The 21,492-nt window shown below is 37.3% G+C and overlaps 1 protein-coding gene across 1 annotated transcript; it reads left to right on the top strand.

Moving 5' to 3' along the window:
• Window positions 1–1,235: 1,235 nt before the first annotated feature.
• Window positions 1,236–21,328, top strand: LOC102227633 (polycystic kidney disease protein 1-like 2). The gene is made up of 41 exons (XM_023331916.1): window positions 1,236–1,554; window positions 1,933–2,091; window positions 2,551–2,739; window positions 3,350–3,460; window positions 3,700–3,847; window positions 4,209–4,438; window positions 4,632–5,042; window positions 5,122–5,231; window positions 5,335–5,476; window positions 5,974–6,175; window positions 6,292–6,403; window positions 6,478–6,619; window positions 6,709–6,906; window positions 7,128–7,270; window positions 7,371–7,550; window positions 7,642–7,779; window positions 9,208–9,354; window positions 9,438–9,562; window positions 9,644–9,764; window positions 10,672–10,800; window positions 10,899–11,124; window positions 11,393–11,583; window positions 11,665–11,895; window positions 12,015–12,116; window positions 12,176–12,354; window positions 12,442–12,588; window positions 12,674–12,873; window positions 13,921–14,147; window positions 14,228–14,441; window positions 14,524–14,981; window positions 15,386–15,482; window positions 15,579–15,719; window positions 15,811–15,996; window positions 18,092–18,422; window positions 18,506–18,639; window positions 18,723–18,850; window positions 18,942–19,102; window positions 19,238–19,448; window positions 19,570–19,671; window positions 19,747–19,878; window positions 19,945–21,328. Exons 1-41 carry the CDS (start codon window positions 1,236–1,238, stop codon window positions 20,032–20,034), a joined length of 7,344 nt encoding a protein of 2,447 aa, XP_023187684.1. The 3' UTR covers window positions 20,035–21,328.
• Window positions 21,329–21,492: the final 164 nt, after the last annotated feature.

Here is a 21,492-nt window from a genome sequence, read left to right as displayed (position 1 = left end):
CGGCAATAACTTTTCAAATCCTAGTGGTAGAAATGAGAGGGGGTGAAGGGGAAATGCTTAATCTTATGCCACACTGTGGCATGATCAAAGGCAGATCAGGGTAGCACAAATGCTTCAGAGTCACTGTGGTTAACTGTTGCGAGTCTCTGACTGTAAAAAATTCCCATTTCCCCCCAGAGTTTCTCCTTCTGGAGACTTATTGGAAAATCAACATCTGCATGTTCAGATTTGTAATATTTATAAAGAGCTTCATAGTTTCCTTTAGCAAGAGAACTGAACTACCTAGTCTCGATTTCTACTTTGCAATAAAAAAAACCTGAGTTTTTTTCAGCAGAAATCTTACCATGTTGAAGAATTTGAGATGAAGTATTCTTCCAGATTTGTGGCCAAACTTCTGTAAAATTCTTTTTTCCTCACTGTTGTCTGATTATAATCTTAGTTCTCAATCATGAGAAATTTCTGTAAAGTTTGCCAATGACTTTTTCCAGTTAATGTTGAAGCCTAATCTCTACTTGTTAACAGTTAAAGCATGGTGTGGATCAAGTTGTCTAGTTCTAGTTTGTGCAAAACCATCTAAATCTTTCACCTTAGCTACATGGGACCAATACAAAGGGAACAGTCCTGTTCCCTTTGTATTTTTATAAGCACTCATGGAACAGTCCTGTTCCATGAGTGCTTAGGATATTTATCTAAAACAATGCTATAGATTGGAGCTGGACCATCACATTTTACAGAACAAGGCACATTTATTTGCATAGTGCAATTCAAAGTGCTATTGCATAACAAACCAGAGACAGATTATACTTCTGTGGCAAAGAAAAAAGCTGGGCATGCAGTCTGTCCATATTACCGTCTGCTTGCTCAGACTGGAGAAAAAGGCAATCACAATTTCACTATAGAAGTGAAAATTGATATTTCAGATTTTACATTTGGAAAATAACCCTATAAATAAAATCAGATTTTTAATTACCAGATTGAGATTCATTAGTGGGGTTGTTGTGAATGTGAAGCTTATCTCCCTCTGCAGCTTGTGGCACCTTCAGTCATGGAGGCAGAGGAGCAATCAGGACTTATTGACAGAGCAATCTCACCTCTTTTCATACATGTGTGGGCGCTATTTGTGCTCAAGAATTATGGGCAGACCACAAAGCTGGGTATCCCTCCTTGTCCAAAGTGCTGCCGTCAGAAACCTTTAAAGCCACTGAGCTGCAATAGAAGCTGATCAGAGCACAGAGATGGGCAAAGTCTCTCTGACCACATACACTTTGGTGGTCTTCTTTCTTGCCTCCAGCTGTTATGCTGAGTTGGAAGAAGGTATTTCATGTTCTAAACACCAGACAGCCTTTGACGGAGCTTGCTATGAATTTGTGGGTCTGCAGTTTTCCTTTTTGAGAGCTGAGGGGTGGTGTGAGCGAGGTGGGGGACACCTGGTCTTCATCTTGAATGATGAAACACAGCAGTTCCTCCAAACACACCTACAGCCAGATAAGGATTGGTGGCTGGGGCTGGCACCTGCATCTCCAAACCTCACACTGGATGTCTCTCCCACTGAAGGTAAGAGGATGAGTGAGCGTTAAAGTTTATAAAGTTTATTAACATGGTAGTTAGTAAATATTTTTCTGCTTGGCTGAACATTTCTATTAAAAATGCTTTTTCATAAGATTGCGGTTTACTTCATATTAAAGCAACAAATCTAACACTTTACTGATGATGTAGGTGGATTATATACTTTAGATCTGAACACAATGACTTCAGCTGTAATCTCAGCAGGCATCATTGGCATTGTTAGTAGTGTTTATTCACTGACACACGTGGAGTGACAAGCTCCAGATTTGTTTTTTTAATGGAATTTTCCAATTTTCCACATACTGACACGTAAGCTTTGATTAAATAATTGCCGCTAGGGTTTTTTTTATTTTGTTTTTTCCCCAGGTTCTCTTGCATGGTTGGATGGTTCAGATGTCAGCTATAGTAACTGGGTAAACTTACCAGAGGCCCGGGCAACATGTGGCTACATCCTGAGAGACACAGGATTCCAGTGGACGGCCACAGAAAATTGTACACAGGAACTGAACTTCATCTGCCAATTTGGTATGTTCCTTTTACACCTAAATTGTTTTCTGTCTAAAACAACTTCTAATTTCTTTTTTTTTCTTTAAAAAATGAATTAGAAGTGCAACAACATGATTTTTTTTTCTTTTTTTGAAAAAGTAAATAAATAAAAAAGGGCTGAAGACTTTGGAGAAAGTCTTTCTTTTTCCATCTACTTTCTGAAATGCACTGGCACAACTTGTAACAAATGAATGTGTGTATGACTGATTGTACAGTAGAATAGAGCACTTTGGAGTCCTCAGAATTGATCAATTACTTTTCAAATACAAGGCTTTAAGATTTGAGTTTCTTGGTTGGGAATGTCTAAGTGCATGATGATTTAACACCACCTTGATGTGACAGTGAAGCTTATGTTCCTGCAGTTTCCAGTTCCTGACAGGCTGTAACCTTGGTAGTTCCAAGAAGATTTATGCTAAATTGTGTAATTTTTCTTTGCAGATTTTGGAAGAACAGTTGCATGTGAAGGCCAAAATGCGACACTGCAATGTGGTTCGGGCCAGGTTCTAGAGATTGAAGATGCCTTCTACGGGCGAAAAACTGTTCACTATTGCCGATCCCACTTCACAGATTTACCCACATTCTCCCAGGAGGAATGCAGCTGGATTAATGTCCTGGAATCAGTAACAGGTAAAAGAGTTAATATGTTTAATTTTTTTCTTAAATAGATACAAAAATTCATGAGGACATTATAAAGATTATATATATATATATATATATATATATATATATATCTACACTGCTCAAAAAAATAAAGGGAACACTTAAACAGGTGTTTAACACTTAAAGTGTTCCCTTTATTTTTTTGAGCAGTATATATATACTGTATATACAGTATGCATATACAGTATATATATATATATATATATATATATATATATATATATATATATATATATATATATATATATATATATATATATATATATATATATATATATATATATAGTGGAGTAGACTACAGTTTATTTTTGAAACATTTTGTTCGTTAGCAGCCCTGAATTATCAGCAACAGTTCTTTTAAAGGAAATATTGCATTTTGTACTTGCACTGTCTATCCTTCCTGCTGGAGGAGCTAAATAGATGGTCTGTGGTGTGTTTCTGCTTTGACGTTCAAATAATTGATTTTGCTAGTAACATTTATACAGACACACACATTTATTTGTTATACATTTAAGTTATTCTTTTTGATTCTACAAGCATTTTGTGTCCCATTCTCAACTTTCCAACATCTGTTCAGCTCATTGTCGTGGACTCCAGGCCTGCCAGGCTCCACTGGATCTGAATTCCTTGACTGAGCCGTGTCCCCTGATGCGAAGTTATCTCTCTGTAGAATACCGCTGCAAGGATGGTCAGATACAGTACATACACTTCCACTGATGTTAACCCTTTACATAATCTATCTATTTTTATGTAGTGTTTTTATCAGTGTTTATTTACACAGAGGTATTTTTTACAAAGAAAAAACATCAGAGAAACACTTAACAGATTGTATTCTCAAAAGTAAAAGCATCATATCATTTCATGTGTCCTGGTGATGCTTGTGAAATAATTATTTTTACAAGTGTTGGTTATGTGGAACCATTTCAGGACTTCACTTATTGATGACTAACCTGACATCTGTTGTTGATAACGTCACCATCACTGTGAAGTGGCTGCTTCATCCATTTCACGGAAATTTAACTTGCACCGTGGATGCTGGAGACGGCCACATCATTGATCCATACAATCCAGAAGAGTAAGTAACACTGTAGCCAGACACTTTATATCCATAGTTAGTTATTAAAGTTTATATCTGCTGGTCCTAATCTTAAGAATTAAATAAATCTCTCAGGGACCTGGGCAAATAACAATATTGAGCCATCCACCTTTATTGGCTCTGCTAGTAAATATATTTTAAAAAGCTTTAAAATAAATGTACCTTTAATTGCAATAGTTGTGTGGTTTCTTACAAAAACCACTATAGTTCACAAGAATGCTTCTCATCATGCCGATAAATAGTTTGTATGATGAGCTCAGAAGATGTTGTTGTTGTGTTTAAACCCACCATTAAAGAACTGTAAAGGCATTCAGAAAGCCATCTCTTTTTCGGCTCACAGGACGGAGTCCTCCATCATACACAGATTTCAGCAGCCTGGTGTGTTTGTCGTTGTGGTTGAGTGCACTACCAGTGACTGGCACGTCACAGCTCAGAAAAGTATAACAATTCAGGAGCCTATTGGAGAGTTCAGAGTGGCTAAGTGTTATGGCAGCAATGTGACAACAGATGGCACCAAATGCAACATACTTTATGGTAGCCCTGCTCAGATTCAGCTTGGTTTAGAAACAGGTGAGTCATGTTTCACAACTAAAGTCTGCTGAGTATAATTAGATATGAATTTGACCTGTTTGGCTTGTAAAATAACTTACAAATGTAAATGGAATGGAGTAACATTTTTAAGGATAGACCAATATTTGCGATGAACATTTTTTTAAAGAATTGTGCTGATCAATTTCTCTGCTTTTCCCCTCCATTTTATAAGGTACAAGTGTTTCCTACACAGTTCATTGCAATGACAGTCAGATTGCAAATTTTTCAGTGGACTCGGGCGTCACACCTCACAACATCACACTGGAGGGGACTGTATTGGAAAGTCTTAAACATGGCTGCAACAATCTGACTGTAGCAGCATCTAACGGAGTCACACCTCACCCCGTGTCCACTGATATCCTGCTGTGCCTGCTGGAACCTGTAGTCGGCCTGCAGGCCTCAGTGATGGCAGAGTTGGATGTATGTCCAGACTCTCAGAATCTCAAAATCGGTGTGTCATTGGAGCGAGGAGCCCCAGTGGAACTGCTTTTTAATCTCACTGGGTTTAGAGACACGCTGACTGAGACCAGAAACATGCTAAATAACAACCTGCATAATTACACATTCTCAAGCCCACTGGAAGGTATGCTTTAAGAATGGTTTCATTAAAAACACAACTGTTTCAAATCATTTCAGCTTAAATATATTTTTTTCCTACACAGAGCTTTTTCAAGTGAAGGTCCAAGCTGTGAATGTCCTTTCAAGTTCTCAGCTGGAAGTGGATTTAGTGAAAATACTTCAAGCTTGCCAGAATTACCAGGAGGGAAATACAGTATGTTTTAATTCAGTTAGTGGTAATCTTTTCCCTTTCTAGATGTTTTTTTCTAGATAAATATATAAAAAATGCATGTATTTTGTTGCTTTGTCATCTGCAGAAAGAAGACACTAAGATCCCAGGTGGCTTGGAAATAACGGCCTCTCCTGATAAGCAGGTTAACCGCAGTCAGACCATTGAGCTGAATGTAATTGGTGCTGAATCGTTGAAGAGCGATGGACTGATATTTGAGTGGCAATGTAGTAAGTTTAACAATCATTCACTCGCAACTAATGGTCATCAGTTGTTTTAAAGTCATTTTATCACTGGTCATATAGTGTTAGGTTTGCAGTTAGTATCTCATTTCCATGTGTGTTTCTATTCAGAATAAAGTAGGAAATGTTTCTAGAGTTAACATACCAGCAGATAATGAAATTCATCATGGGTGCTTTGTTTTCATCAGTGCTGTAGGGGGTGATCAGAAAGCTTGGTGCACTGTTTACATGCCACACATTTTTGTTTCTATCTACACACCTCACAAAGAAAAATTCTCTGGTCTCAGCAAAGCCATAATAAGGGCTTACTCTATGCAGGTATTTGAAAGTGAGATATCATATTTGTTTTCATATACCTGATGACCTGCTTTCTGGATCAAAAGGTCTTAGAAAACTCTCCTAACATTTAGCTTGATATATCTGTGTTGTTGCTATTTTTCTCTATTTCCCCATAACACCGTTTTGTTTTGTCTTTTACATTGCAGGAGGAAATTGTTCTTGCAGAAATGCAACAAGGGGTAAAACTCACGTTATTGAAAATGATTGCCTTCCCTATCCATTTGAAATTGTTGAATACAGTTTGACTGTAAGGAAAAGAACATGGTTTAGGAAATGGGTGGATGTTGCCCAAGCATCTAAATGCATCAGCGTTGCTCCTATAAATGAATTTCAAGATGTTACAATCAGGTAAAAAGGTTCAGAAATATTAAATAAGTTGTTTGTTTCTAAATAGTTTTGCTCATTTTTGATAATTTCATCTTATTCTAGCTGTTTGTTAATCTATTCACCCTTGGTGCTTTCAGTTGTGACAACTGTGATTCCTTATCCATGGAAGAAGATGCAAAGCTAAGTCTCAGCTGTGCTACTACTTGCCCAGATGTAGTTTGGTTTATTCAAGATCCCAAACCATTAACGGCAAGTTTAATTTATTACTTATAAAATTCAGTATCTTTTTACAAATGAATAATAACTTTTTTTTTATTCCTCAGGGTGATCTCAGTGAATGTTATACCAGAGCAGGAACAAGCCCACCCATTGAAAAACAACATGGCAGCACTGAATACACAGTTTCCAGCCAATATCTAAAATTTTCGAGGAGCATACAGCACAACATCAACGTGATTGCTTATGGTGTTTTCTCTTTACTTCATTGCACATGACTGCATATTACACCATTCAAATATAAGCTCACGTTTGTAATCAGTTTCGTTGTATTTTAGGTGAGAACGTCCTTGGTTTTGCCAAGTACATTATTCCAACACGAAGTCCTGAAACAGCAGCGCCTACTAATGCTCCTGATGCCCCTACATGTAGCATCTCTCCACACTCAGGAACTGTGCTTGATGCTTTTGAAATCACCTGCCAGCCAACATCTTTCTGCTCCACAGGCTGTATTTATTGTTTCAAGACCAACACAGGTGGCCCGTCATTTTATCATTCTTTCATACATAAATAATAAATATGTTGCTAAGGACATTATGACAATATATTATTGATAGAAAATGAAGGAGATGTTTGAAAGAAGGTAGTAGATTGTTACAACATGGTACATAAGACACAAATTTTGGTGTTTTTGTTTAGGTTCAATTAGATAAGATTACTGATAAACACAGCTAATACACATTCATTTATCTTTAAGGCAAACATTTGCGTTGCAGTAATACCAATGTGGTAAATCCAATCTTCTTGCCTCTGGGAGATGAGAAGAACAATCACGTTGTGTCTGTGGTTGTGACAATGAAAAATCAACAGACAACAGCTACTACAACTGTTGCAACTCAGGTTTGTTGTTTTCCAATACAAATGGAAAACCTTCAACTAAACATGAGTGCAGAAGTCCATGGTCTTGACTAGCTGAATAAACTGAATATATTTTTCCAAGGTATTGAAAAGTATCTCCAGTACCTCCATACCATCTCTGCAGTCTGCAGTGGAAGACACTGTAGATCAGCTGGAGCAACAGGGTCTGCTCTCTGGTGAGGCAATCGGACAGGTATTCACTTCTGTTTCGGACATGCTGAATTCAGAGACTGGGCAAGATCAGAAGGATGCAAAAGCAAAGGTACGAAAATAAGGTCCCAGTTGCATTAAAATCCAGCTTCAGAATTTATTTGATATTATTAATACCTTCTTTTTTTGTCTAAATATTGTAGCTCCGTGAGCAAATGTTGACCAAGATGACAGCAGTTCTGCAGGACAGGCCTAGCAACACAACTCGGGAAGTTCAAGTGACGGCCGAGGCTGTGGCTGGATTAACACAGATATCAGATGAACTGAGTGCTGCGGCTCAAGTACAGTAGACCAGCATAGAGTACAAAATGTATTACTATGTAATGCATTTAGTAATCAATCAGCAGTGCAGTTAAACAAAAATGAAATTATTACAGGAATGTGTTTTGAAATCTAATGTCCCTGGTTTACTGTGTCCAATTTTTACTCCTTGAACTATTTTCACATTTTATCATTCTTGAGAAGTGAAGGAAAATGATAAATAGGAAACTAAAAATATCTAGCATATGCATAGTTTACAAGTCCCTCAGAGTAAATCCATCATAAAGCATTGTTTTCTGCTACAGCTGCAGTAAACAGTGTTTGAGTTATGTCTCTAACAGCTTTGACAGTCTTGAGACAAAAATGTTTCATTCTTCATTGCAAAATAACTTGATCTCAGTCAGACTTTTCACTCAAAATGTCTTTTAAGTCACAAATTTTCAGTAATACTTTGGTTGAGGCCATTCTAACACATGGATTTGATTTGATCTAAACCATTAGTGTGTGGCCATGTCTAAGTATGTTTTTAGTTATCAAATACTGTTTCTGTTTCAAAAGTTTAATTAAACAGTTCTCTAATAAAATTCCAGTGCTTAGGATATTGTTTTATAATCTAACTTGGCTTCACAGTTTATAATAAACCACATTTTCTAATTAACTTCTGAGTACCTTCACAGAACAGCACTGAGATTAAATTACATATGATTTGACTCTAATTGTGACTTCTGAGAGCAGTTACATTACATTGTACTCGGGGGGTGGCGGGTTTGAGTAAATGCTGTTGAATATACAGTAAGTGCAAACCACACTTTTTAGATTTGTATTTTGTAATTTGTGAAAAATCCCATTTTCTTTTCATCTCATTTAAATATGATGTGTTACTTTATCAGTTTGTCACATAACGTTCCACTGAAATATGTTGAAGTTTGGAGTTGCAAGGAGTCAAAGTGAAAAAAGATTCAATTCATATTTTTGCAATGGCCTATATTGAATATTTGACAAAGATGGTAGGAATCCATACTCACCAAAAATAAAAACAAAAAAAAAAACCTACAAGGATATTTCAAAGCTTGTGTACCTTTAGGTAACATACCTTTACAAATTTAAATGCTACGTCTATGGCCTTTTAGGGTTCACTCAGATTTACTAGGCTTTGGTTTATGTCTATGTCTACGCCAGAGTGAATTGCTTTTGTCAGTAAATGTAGGATTTCTTTGTTTAACCCTAATGTCAACACCACCTGAAATCAAGGTCTCTTAAAAATGTATAAAAACTCTTAATACCTTTTATAGAAAGCAGTTTCCCCCTGAGTTTAGATGACTGAACTAAATTTAAAGAAAAGTTTTCACTCACCCCATTATTGTGGACTGTTAAATGTTTTATTTTGAATTTGACTGGACTCCATGCTACACATGCTTATAATTCAGTTTGTTTTATGCCTTCTTCAGGAAGAAGCTGGTTCATTGTTGGTTAACCTCAGCTCCTCCCTCAAGACAATGACCATCAAGCCATCTGAAAGTGGAGATGAAGATATTTTACAAGCAGCTACACCAATAGTTGAAGCGGCTAGTAATATTCTGAATGTTTCATCAAATGTATGAACAAAGTCTTCATAGATGCATATATGTGACTTTCTTTACTTATATGTGGTGTCTGACAAACATAATATCATACTTAGAAAAAAGTTTCAGATTTTCTTCTGGCTGGGATCAACAATCTTCAGAGTGCTTTGCTGAATAACAAGCAGTTGGATGCAAAGCCTGCGGTCATTGATTCTGGTCAGATCAGTGTGTATGTCAACAGGTAAAGGATTATTGACACTCAACAACATTTACATTAATAAATACTGTTTTTATTTTCCTTAATTTACTCTGTTTCATGAAGAATATCCTCAGACGACATGCAGACGCAGCACATAAATGTACAAAAGAAAGGCTCCTCCAGCTTTTCCATTCCCTCACTACCAGCTGGCATTGTCTCTCCAGGGGAGCCAGTAGACATCAGAGTAAGTGTGTTCTCACAGGAGAAAAGTTGAAAAGTGTTATTTTTGCAGAGGCAAACACAGCCTCAAGGTCATAATCAGACAAAGCATTTTGTATCTATTTTTCAGCTGGAACGCCAAAAGGCATTGATTGGTTTCCTTATTGAAATTTGGTAGAAATGTCAAAGAGACTTTGTTGGAATCTTTTGAAGTAACTTTGAGCAATTATTCTGCAGGCACAGGTCTGCCAGTTGGGCTCTTTTGCACTAACTTGTATGGCTCTAGATCAGTTTGCTTCATTCATACACACATTTCAGTAGGATAGGAAGACACAAGTTTACTCCCAATGCCTTTTGTTAGATTTGTGAAGAATGCCAGAGGTAACACAGTTTGATAGATGAAGCCTCTTGCTGGTCTGTTGTCAGGCTTTTGCTGGATGTTATTTTACTGATACTGTAGATGACTGTATTAAACCTGAAAGTTTTTTTGGGGGGGGGGGCTGTCTCACATTTTCCACTTTTCTTTTTTTTTTGCACACTATCCTGTCACGGTCTGGTCGAAGAGCTGGGTGCCGAAAAGGAGTTCCAGAGCAGCAGAAAGTCTGGAGAACTATCAAAAGCCTTTAAAGACAGTTTAGACAGTATAAAAAAAGTAATTGATAGTCTAAACTTATTACAGGATATAGTATACATCTGTATTGCTCTTGCACAATTAGAGCCGTCATGGAAAAAGTCTGTCACATACAGGCAACCTTCTGTTTCAGATTACTACTTTTTTTATTTGCATGTACCCACATTTGTGTGGGTGTGCTTTCAGAATTTATGGTAATTGCCAAATAAATTCAGATTTGTAGACAACCTCTAAAGTAACCTAAGTGTAAACAAAAATCTAACCTTTTAATGATTTCTGTCATTATGCTCTGCCCGTCTAGATGATGAGCTTTGAGAAAAACCCATTCGCTTGGAAGGAGGAAAACATCACAGGAACTGTGGCCTCGCTGTCTTTCACCAGAATGAACAGCACAGTCATACCTGTTGAAAACCTGCCTAAGGAAATAGAGGTCACATCACAAACCTTTCTGCATCTTTTATAGTAAACTGAATTTGGAGAATATTTGTGGAGCCATATTTTGTATGCATATATATTCTGGGATTTCAGATTCTTCTGCCCAGACTTGACGTTGGAGAGCAGAAGAGCACAGTCCTTGACCTTGCCAATTTCAGCACATTAATGATTGACATACCATCACCAGAGGTGACCCTGGTGCTAAAACTGGAGCCATCTCAAGACATATCCTTCATGGTTTTCCTTGGATATAAAGTTTACCCACATGAGAAGAGTTATGTGGCCAAGACTCAGCTCCCACTTGAGAATGTAAATGAAGGTACTGAAGCCACATATTTTGATTTGGTTGTAAAGATATTTCAAATCTTCTGTTGACGGTAAAATGCAAAACATAAGCGTTCAGAGCAGAGCCAACTTACTAACTTAAACTAAATTTTTTTAAAAACGATCCTGCCCTGTTATTGTCCATTGAGGTCCTAAAATCCAGACATGTGACAACTTTTATTGATATAACAGGATGGCATTGTTTTCAAGCGGTTCTTTCTGTCTGTTCAGTTGAGAAAATAATGTTTGTCATTCTGACACAGTGGAAAAATTTACGTGGCTGCTGAGTCCCAAGGACCGAACAGGAGGAGCTGGAATTCATTTCCTCCTTGTAAAACCGATTGTTGAGCCTGGCGTCAAATCCGTCAATGCCACAGTGACTGTAACTTCCATTGCTGCTCAGTGCAAATACTGGAATGAAACCAAGTCCTCGTGGAGTGAAGATGGCTGCAGGGTGTGTAGAAAAACAACGCAGTTCACAGTTACTGTTTTATAAATGTATCAAGCTGAAACCTAGTATTGTTTGTTCTCCCAGGTCGGCCCCCTCACCACTCCGCTGGTCACTCAGTGCCTCTGTAACCACTTAACATTCTTCGGCAGCTCCTTCTTTGTCATGCCCAACCTGGTGGATGTTACCCGCACTGCCGAACTCTTTGCTACATTTGCTAATAATCCAGTTGTGGTGTGCTTTGTGGGATCCATTTTTGCTGCTTATCTGCTGGTGGTGGTATGGGCACACAGGAAAGACATCCAGGACTCTACCAAGGTCATTTTCATCAGATTTTGGTTTAACTTCAGGCATTTTTTCCCTTTCAAATATTGACTCAGCACAGTCAAACATATTTGACTATAAAGCTACTTTTATTACTTGCCATCCACTTGCAGGTCAAAATAACGGTTCTTGAGGACAACGACCCTCTGGCAGAATATCGCTACATGCTTACTATTAACACAGGGCATCGTCACGGTGCATCAACTTCCTCTCAGGTGAGTGAAAGCATTATTGAATCCTCTTAGTCTACCCTGACTGACCGCCTGTGTTTTAGGTCACCATAACTCTACTGGGAACAGAGGGAGAAAGCGAACCGCACCACCTGACAGACCCTGAAAAACCTGTGTTTGAGAGGGGCGGGGTGGACATGTTTCTGTTGACCACACACTTTTCTCTTGGAGATCTGCAGAACATAAGACTCTGGCACGACAATTCAGGGGACCACCCTGCTTGGTGAGAGGAGAAGATCTTGTATGCTGTCCTACTTTAGTTAGTCGAAAAGCAATAGTTTTTAAGTATTCGTTTAAATTGAATGTACAGGTATGTGAATAAAGTGATGGTGCAGGATCTGGAAACTGGTCAGAAATGGCACTTTCTCTGCAACTCCTGGCTTGCGGTAGACATGGCTGAGTGCTGGCTTGACAAGGTCTTTCCTGTCGCAACAGAGTCCGATTTAAAGAGATTTAGGTAAGAGCTGCATTAAACAACTAACATTATCTATTAATTACACATTTTGAGTTGCTGTCATTTCTATCCACTCTTTCTTTTTTAGTAACTTGTTTTTTATGAAGACAGCCAAGGATTTTCAAGATGGGCACATCTGGTTCTCGGTCATTAGCCGGCCACCCTGCAGCACATTCACACGTGTGCAGCGAGTGTCGTGTTGTTTTTCCCTTCTGCTCTGCACCATGCTGACGAGCATCATGTTTTGGGGCATCCCCTCAGACCCGTCTGAACAGACCATGGACTTAGGTATGCAACATACATATCTATTGTCAGTCTTTCATAATCCCTTAAACACATCTAGAAAATATTTTTATTTTTGGTTTTTGCTGAACCTTATCTTCATACAAACCAGGAAATGTTTAACCTGCAGATGTTTTACAGTTTCCAAAATACAAATTTGAAAAGTTTGGTGTGTTCGTACTTACCACAGCCCTCCTGTCTGCTTCGTTAATTATTGCTTTTCTTGTCTAGCCTGTTAGTTTAGGTGGATGGCCATGTATTGGTAGGTTTGCAGATGTGTCATGCTTTTCCATTTTTGGATGATGGATTGAACAGTACTGCATCGGGCATTGTTTTATAATGTAATTTTTCCTTAAAGTTCTTAAAAGTTGTATCCCTGACATGTTTGCTGTGTTTTTTGGTCTTCATGATACTGTTTATTCATTAATGTTGTCTAACAACCCCCTGTAAATTCACAGAACAGTTGAATTTATACAGAGATAAATAAAATACACAAAACCCGCAGAATTGACTTCTGAAGGCACTTAGTTACACTTGATTTTAATCAGTGTTTAAAGAATGAACAAACTAAACACAAATGCATTCCACACCTTTGCGATTTTTATTAGTAAAAACGAAAAGTTAAAAATCATTCACTATTTTTCTTCCATTTTACAATTATGCAGTATTTTCTGTTTTTCTACCACATAAAATACCAATTAAATACATTAATCACAAAATACATTATGTGATAAAATGTGAAAAATATAGCCAATTTTTTTTTTATATTTCTTTGTTTTTGTCACTGATGTTGTGATAATTAGTCTTTCCATTCTTCAACCAAGTTTTTCTCCAACTCCTCTCCATGTTCTCTTTGCTTCCTCTGCTCAAAGAAGTTAATTAAGTCATGCAGCAGGAAGAAATCACATTTTCCATTTTTCATAATCATAATCCACCATAATGTTTTACATAATCTGCTAAAAAAACAAATATTAAAAGTCCTAATAACATTTTTTACCTGTTGCTTTACTGTATAAAATTAGACTAAACTTAAAACCTACCTTTATGTTGCAGGTCACATTGAGTTCACCTGGCAGCAGGTTATGGTTGGATTTCAAAGTTCCATCATCATGTTCCCCATCAATCTGCTTATCGTCAGCATCTTCAGAAATACTCGCCCGCGAGACAAAGCTGCCAAACCAGAAGGATTAAAGCAGGGCAACACAGTTAGAGTTTCTCCCTCACAGACTTTATCTCCTCCCACAGAGATCAAGCACATCACTGCAGACACTGTGATCAAGGTGAAGTAATAGAAATCCAAAGAGTTTATGGATGAAGTCTGTTTCTTCTATATGTTAACTACTTTGCATGTATACATTAGGACATAAAGAGAATTGCACAGTCGCTCTCAAAGGCCATGAAGAGTCCACCACCACGTTGTGAGCTCCATCCAGGTCAGCAGGCAGACATAAACACACTGCTGTCTCTGGTGGAGGACATCATTAGACATCAGAACAAAATGGCTGGAGATTTCTATTCAAACCTTTCCAAGGCAGACAGCATGACCTTGAGTTTGGGTGCTGTGAATCTACAAGGTGAAATGTGTTCTTATTAATTTAATTGACTGTACATTGTTTAAAATATAATTGACCATCCTTATGCCGTTACTCTTTATAGAAAACGGATTGTGGGTGAGCCCAGAAAAGACTTTTGATGAAGCTCAAAAGAAGACCAACAACAGTCGGTACTTGTACAAGCAGCTGCGTCATGTCGAGAAGGAGCTTCGTCTACTGGGACCTTCTCGTTTTCCAAACACCAGCAGCTACAACAGGGCCATGCAGCAAGTCCAGGGAATGAAGAGTCACTTGGAGTTCCTGCTGGATGGAGATCAGCTGAACCGCAGCCCTAGTCCTGAAGAAAGCATCAGCAGCAGAGCTGAAAAGAAGCGCAGCCAGGGAGGGCTGCCATGGTGGTTTGTGTTTGTTGGGTGGATTTTGGTCATTACAACCAGTGCTGTGTCAGGATACTTCACTATGATGTATGGGCTGACTTATGGGAAGGACCAGTCTATAAACTGGCTTATTTCCATGGTGGTGTCCTTCTTTGAGAGTCTCTTTATCACCCAGCCTCTAAAGGTAAGTAGCAAGATGCAGATCAGACTGAAAGAAAATACTTATTTCTGTTTGACTAAATTCTCAGTTTTCTGAATAAATAGCCAATAGGTTATTGGGTTTAGTAACAACTTAGTAAATCTATAAAATAAAGTAATAAGATACTTATTAAACATATTACATTTTTGCATACAGGCAAGAGCATTCTTCTAAAACAGGCATCATATCGTACAACAATGGAAATACTTAGCTAAAACAAGGGTCAACAAAATCAATGTCCTTAATAAAGTAAATGTAGACTACACCAAGAAATCAGAAATAAATGCACAAAATACCAATTTCATTATTAATGACTATTAGGGCACAAGTTTTTACAATAACTTATTTTAAGTGCTGTTGAAGTAAAGTTTGAAAATCTTTTGTCCCAGGTTCTTGGTTTTGCTGCTTTCTTTGCTCTTGTTCTGAAGAAGGTTGACCAGGAAGAATTTGGAGAACCTCAGATAGACGAGAAGCTCACTCATCCAGGTTTGTGTTCTTCATTTTTAAAACTAAAAAAATACTAATAATATTGAAAAGATTCCTTTAAATATATCAGTACACTGAATGCATTTTCTTCCTCAGATGATCCTGATGTAATGCAAGTAGCTAGAAGAGACAGCACATGTAGTTTCTACCAGCCACCACCTCCTACTGACATCGAGAGGATGAGGAAAAACATAATTCAAGAGCAGAAGGTTTTTGGCCTCATCAGGGAGATACTTGGTAGAGTTTCACTGATGGCAGCAATATTAGTTATGCTAATAATAAAACAATACAGTTTGACTGATTGATGTTAAACGTGTTTGTGATGCAGCTTACATGGGATTCATGTGGGTGTTGCTTCTGGTGGCGTACGGTCAGAGGGATCCTAACGCTTATTTTCTGAGCCGACACATTCGACAAAGCTTCAGCAAAGGAATCTCCAACACCATGAGCATTCAGGACGTGTTCAACTGGGCAAACACTACCTTACTGAGCAACCTTTATGGAGATCACCCAGGTCATTTTCCTGTGATGGAATTGCCAACATGTGTCTTTTCAAACACAAAGCTGAAAAATATGCATTTATGTAGTTAGTTCTTAATATCAATTTTAGTACTGTTGATTTTTAAAACGGCTGACTTATTTCTAATTTTTGTAAAGCTTTGTTTTTCTTAATGCAGTAAGAAAACTAAAAATATTTGGAATTGAAAGGCAATCTTATAAATATGCTTCTGAATATGATTGTGTCTTATAAAGCATGCAGTCACATTCAAGAAATTAGATTATTGAAAAATTCATTTATTTCAGTAACTCAATTCATTAATTCAAATGCATTATATAGATTGCATTTTAAACCTTTTTTAAGCCTTTATTTCTGCTAATTATGATGTTTTTCTGCTTAAAACTAATAAAACACATTTCATTTTTTTTATAGAAAATTAGATCACAAGGTTATTTTCTAAAAGTACTTATTTATATAGATCTCTGAAATAATATTTCAATTTATTGAACATGACTATGCATATAGTAAAGCATTAAGTCAACAATCTAAGTCTTAAAGAAATTAAAACCTCAATTCCTATTTAGTTGTGCAACATCTTAATGAAAGTAAATATAGTGACAAGGGGATAGTTCTACTTATTGTGTACAACTAAACATAGAATACGTATCAGATGTTTAATGTACAAGATTGTCTTCCTTTTGAAAATTAATTAATACATTTGGAAATTGAAGATGATATATCTAAAAAAAAAAAAGCAGAGACGGGGCCACTTTTACCCTTGTGAAGAATTCACCTGATCTTTAACAAACAACACACTATAAACATCCGAGAACTGAGAAGACCGGTTCTTGTAATTTTTGGATAGAAATGTTGTCTCATTCTTGTTTTAAAATAAGGGCTGGTCCACATTCCTGGGTTTTCTTTGCCACAAAGTTTTTTTGTTTCATAAGACACAAATGTTTTCAGTTGCTCAGAGGTTTGCACCCCAGGCAGTCCTGTGCAGCGCCCAAACTCTTGTACCAGAGTCATGCTTTTGTAATAAATGCAGTGTGCTGTTTAGCAACTTCTTGCTAAAATATGCTATGCTATCTTTATTTTTATGGAAGCATATGTTGTAAAACCTTTATTTTATCCAGATTTTTGGGGGCTTCCCAGATGTGTAAGATGCCCATGGTGTTGGCACTAAAGCATCCCAATACTAATAGAAATGCTGGCTTTTGAGCTAAATGATGATTCAATCTGTTTGGACCCTCTGTTCTTTAGCATGGAGGATATTGCATCTGTGGTTTAAAAAATATGTCCCATATTCAAAACTTCTATCCCACAGACAACAGGTACGGTGTTAAAAAACGTTCTATTGTGTTTTTTTTTTTGACAAACTGTGTTTACAAGCAGTCATTCGTGGGAGCTTTATTTTGCCCATTTGTGATTACATATAAAGGAGTTAGACTTGTTTTTAATGTTTTCTGCCTGGAGGCCCACTGTGTAAGTAACATGCAATTTTTACTTTCAGTCTTTTGCAGAGAAAGAAACGCACTTCCAGATTCTTAAAATTTATTAATAAACCATTGTGAACCATGGATAAAAGGATATTCAAAAGCTTCCCAGCGTTCCATCTTTTTTTTTTTTTTAACATTCAGCCTTTTCACATTCATGAGCATCTGATCATATTTACTTCTGAGCAATTCAGCATCCCTAAGCTATTTTTATGCCCAGTCGTCCTATTCGCATATGGTGGATTAATTTAATCAGATGTAAAATTCGCCTACAGCTGCTGATTAGTAGAACTATTTATTAGACAGACCTGTTTCCATGTTCTAAACATGTGAAATTTGTTGTTACTATTGAATTCTAATTTGCTTTTTTTTTTCTCTAAAATATGTGCAATTTATTAGTTTAAGCATTTGATATGTTTATTTAGTTCTTCCGTGAACAGTCTGGATTTATACACTTATTTTATGTGATTTTTTAAGTGATCCAGTGAGTTAGCCCATGGAGTTGTATATCAGAGAGATTTTATTTTAGCAAAGTAGTTCCAATTAGACAGAACTAACATTGTTTAAGTAAATTTCCTATGTTAATGCTCTTTGTGCATCTTCTCAACCGACAGGTTTTATTACGGATGGAAACTCAAAACTGGTGGGTAACGCTCGTCTCCGCCAGGTGAGAGTGCAGAAAAACTCATGTCGCGTTGCCCACATCATGCAGGAGTCTGTGCCAGACTGTCACACTCCTTATTCCTGGGAGTCAGAGGACATGGGCTCCTATAGCCCAGGTTGGCATCTGTCTGTAGGAGATAACACATCGCTGAACCCCCACAGTGCATGGGTGTACCGATCTCAGAGTGAGCTGAGGGCATTTCCCATCTGGGGCAGGGTCATGCTTTACAGAGGAGGCGGCTTTGTCATCAATCTGGGGCCAGACTTACAGAGATCAAGAAGGTAGATTTTTAAAATATTTGAACAATTTATCACATCAAAATGGGAGAACATAACATTAATCCTGTTTCATCCTTTTTTTCTAGAATCCTCAAGTACCTCCATAACAACACCTGGTTGGATGTGTACACCCAAGCCATCTTTGTTGAGTTCACTGTGTACAACGCAAATGTGAACCTCTTCTGCATTGCTACGCTGATGCTGGAAACCACAGCCATTGGTTAGCCCTTCAGGTGCAGCTTAAATATTGTGTTTGGGCTGCTGATCAAGAACTAAGACTTTTGTGCTTTTATTTGGATCCAGGAGCTTTCCAGTTCCGCAGTGAGCTTCACGGTGTTCGTCTTTACCAGTCAACGGGTGGCCTCCACGTCTTCGTCATGGCCTCTGAAATTGCTTATTTTCTCTTTATTATCTACTATATGTTCGTTCAGGTACATTAGCATATTTACTACATTATATATATTGTAACATACTGTATATTACACCTAGAAGTTTGACACAAACTCATTTTTCTATTCATAGGGAAAGCTAATGAGGAGCCAGAAGTCGTCTTATTTCAAGATAAAGTGGAACCTGTTGGAGTTGGCGATAATAATCCTCAGCTGGTGTGCACTGTCTGTCTTCATCAAGAGAACTTTACTGGGAAAGAGGGATATAAGTTTTTATCAGAACAACAAACACCAGTAAGAGATGGGGAAATGTTCTTTTTTATATTTGTTATGAAAGAAAATGATTCTATAGATCAAAAACTATATTGGTCTAATGTAAACTAAATACACGCTTTAAACATGAGCTGCTTCTTTTTCTTTTGTGTCCAGATTTGCCAGTTTCCATGAGACAGCCCAGGCAGATGCAGCGCTTGGGTATCTGATTGCCTTTCTGGTTCTGCTGGCTACAATCAAACTGTGGCACCTGCTGAGACTCAACCCGAAGCTGCACATGATCACGGCCACACTGCAGCGAGCTTGGACTGATATTTCAGGCTTCCTGGTGGTCATGACCATAATGTTCTTGGCTTACGCCATTGCCGTGAGGGCTTTCCCACGCTTAACATAAACACTTTGCTGGAGTTTCAACAAACCCCTACGTTTTGTTAAATAGACTGCACTTGAAAGCACTAACTCACAGGCAGTATCTCTTCTTTTTTCAGTCCAACCTGATGTATGGGTGGAAGCTTTACTCTTATAGGACTCTGCTTGATGCTGCACAAACTATTGTCAGCTTGCAGCTTGGTATTTTCAACTATGAAGAGGTTAGTATAAGGCTGTTGCAATTGTAGACAATAACAGATGATCTTTTTATAAATGCATTGCTTCTGATCTGCCAGGTTCTGAACTACAATCCAGTGCTCGGGGCTTTCCTTATTGGTTCCTGCATTGTGTTCATGACCTTTGTGGTGCTGAACCTCTTCATCTCTGTTATTCTTGTGGCATTCAGTCAAGAACAGATACATCATAAGGTACGTTATAATCCCAAAATGTCTTAATATTGTAGTATGCTCTTATCATTCTTTTTGTTCTTGCAGCCATCAGAAGAAGAGGAGATTGTTGAGCTGATGTTGATCAAATTCTGCAATATGTTTGGACTCAAATGTCAGAAAAAAGTGGTTGCCTAACTGTTATTCTTCTGAGGAAAAAGAATGACATTTTTTTCTGACTCTAACATAAAATAACAGAAATACATTGGTTCAGTCACAGTCACTGTAGTTTGCTTTATTTAGTTGCCAAATGCCTTTGCACTGTATGAGTCCTTGTAGGTTAATCAGTCGTGTTCATATCTAGGGCTGCAGATTATTGTATGACATGCTATAAAACCATTATGTAATAGCAGCTAAAGATTATGGGCAGTGAGACACTGCAATTAGGAAGCATTGTTTTGTTAGATTAATAATTAGTGAAAACAATATAAAGTTTTGCATAATCTAATTGTGACTTACTCAAACTGAAGCGTGCCTCATAAAATGCTTTGAATCTTTTGTCGCTTCTGCCAGCTCTAAGCTCAAATTTAGAAGCTATTTCCAGTTCACCATAAATAAAAATATAGAAAATGGAAATAATCACTGGTTTGATTTTTGTTGCAAATAAATTTAATAAAAGGAACAAAATATTAACATTTAAGCATGAAGTTCATGTTGGAAAAACCCAAGAACACGTTTACGACGAAGAAACATGAAAAATTTGAGTGCTGAATTTTGGATTTTAACAGTCATCAACATAACTTTACCATGTCTACTGTCAAAATACAGAATAGTATGCAATTTGCCTTGGAGCTCAATGAGCCATAAACCTCATTTGCCACCTAAGTTGCCAGGTATTAATGCACCTGTTGCCCAACAGCAGATTTACACACCATGTATGAAGATTTGTCTCCCAGTTGTAACTAGAAAGTCTGTATTGGAGGCAGTTTTGATAAAGATATATATATTTATTTTTTTTGGCAGAATTGCTTACATTTTGCTGAAAGCAAAAACTGTCTCCTCTAAAGGCTGCTAAATGTCATGTAAATGTTGTCACAGAATAAACAGTTTCACTCACAACTTCTGTTGTGTTAAGCTTAGAAGAGAAAACAAGCAGAATTTGCCTGTCAGTGGAAACATGTTTAAAATCTGATATTGGTCACAAATATGTTGAAATTCTGAAAACTGTAGTTGTTAGGGTGCAGCACATACATGAACAGTCCACATTAGAAACAAATCTCACTATTTCATTGGTCAATGCAGCATTGTGAGCAAATGCATAAAATGTGCATTTTTAAAAATAAAACTATTCAGTTTTTGATTATAACATATATGTGATATCCAAAATACTGCATGTGGGGTGTGCTTTCTTTTTTCCCATGAATGTAACTGAGTTCATCTCAGCATAGCTGACTAGTCTGGCAATGGGCAATCCAACATTTGGTACAACATTTCTAGTTCTCAAGCAATAAAATAAGTAAATAAATAAATATACACATTCAATTACTGTGTTTGTGCCTTTCAAAAATAATTGTTTGGTTAAAAAACAAATAAACAAATTTGTGTGAAATTTAATCAGTGTACTGTAAAAAAAAAACCCTGATGTTTGACCTTTTC

The sequence above is a fragment of the Xiphophorus maculatus genome, chromosome 4, assembly GCF_002775205.1.
Source record: "Xiphophorus maculatus strain JP 163 A chromosome 4, X_maculatus-5.0-male, whole genome shotgun sequence".
Classification (NCBI taxonomy): Eukaryota; Metazoa; Chordata; class Actinopteri; order Cyprinodontiformes; family Poeciliidae; genus Xiphophorus; species Xiphophorus maculatus.
The sequence above is the reverse complement of the archived record's forward strand: the minus strand, read 5'-3'. Positions and strand labels throughout refer to the sequence as shown.

What these genes read in the sequence shown, in the direction of transcription:
- LOC102227633 (XM_023331916.1), top strand. Translation starts at nt 1,236, where the DNA reads ATGGGCAAAGTCTCTCTGACCACATACACTTTGGTGGTCTTCTTTCTT. An exon ending in CTACAACTGTTGCAACTCAG is followed by an intron (nt 7,271 to 7,370) that starts GTTTGTTGTTTT and finishes TATTTTTCCAAG; the next exon opens with GTATTGAAAAGTATCTCCAG. An exon ending in AACTGAGTGCTGCGGCTCAA is followed by an intron (nt 7,780 to 9,207) that starts GTACAGTAGACC and finishes TGCCTTCTTCAG; the next exon opens with GAAGAAGCTGGTTCATTGTT.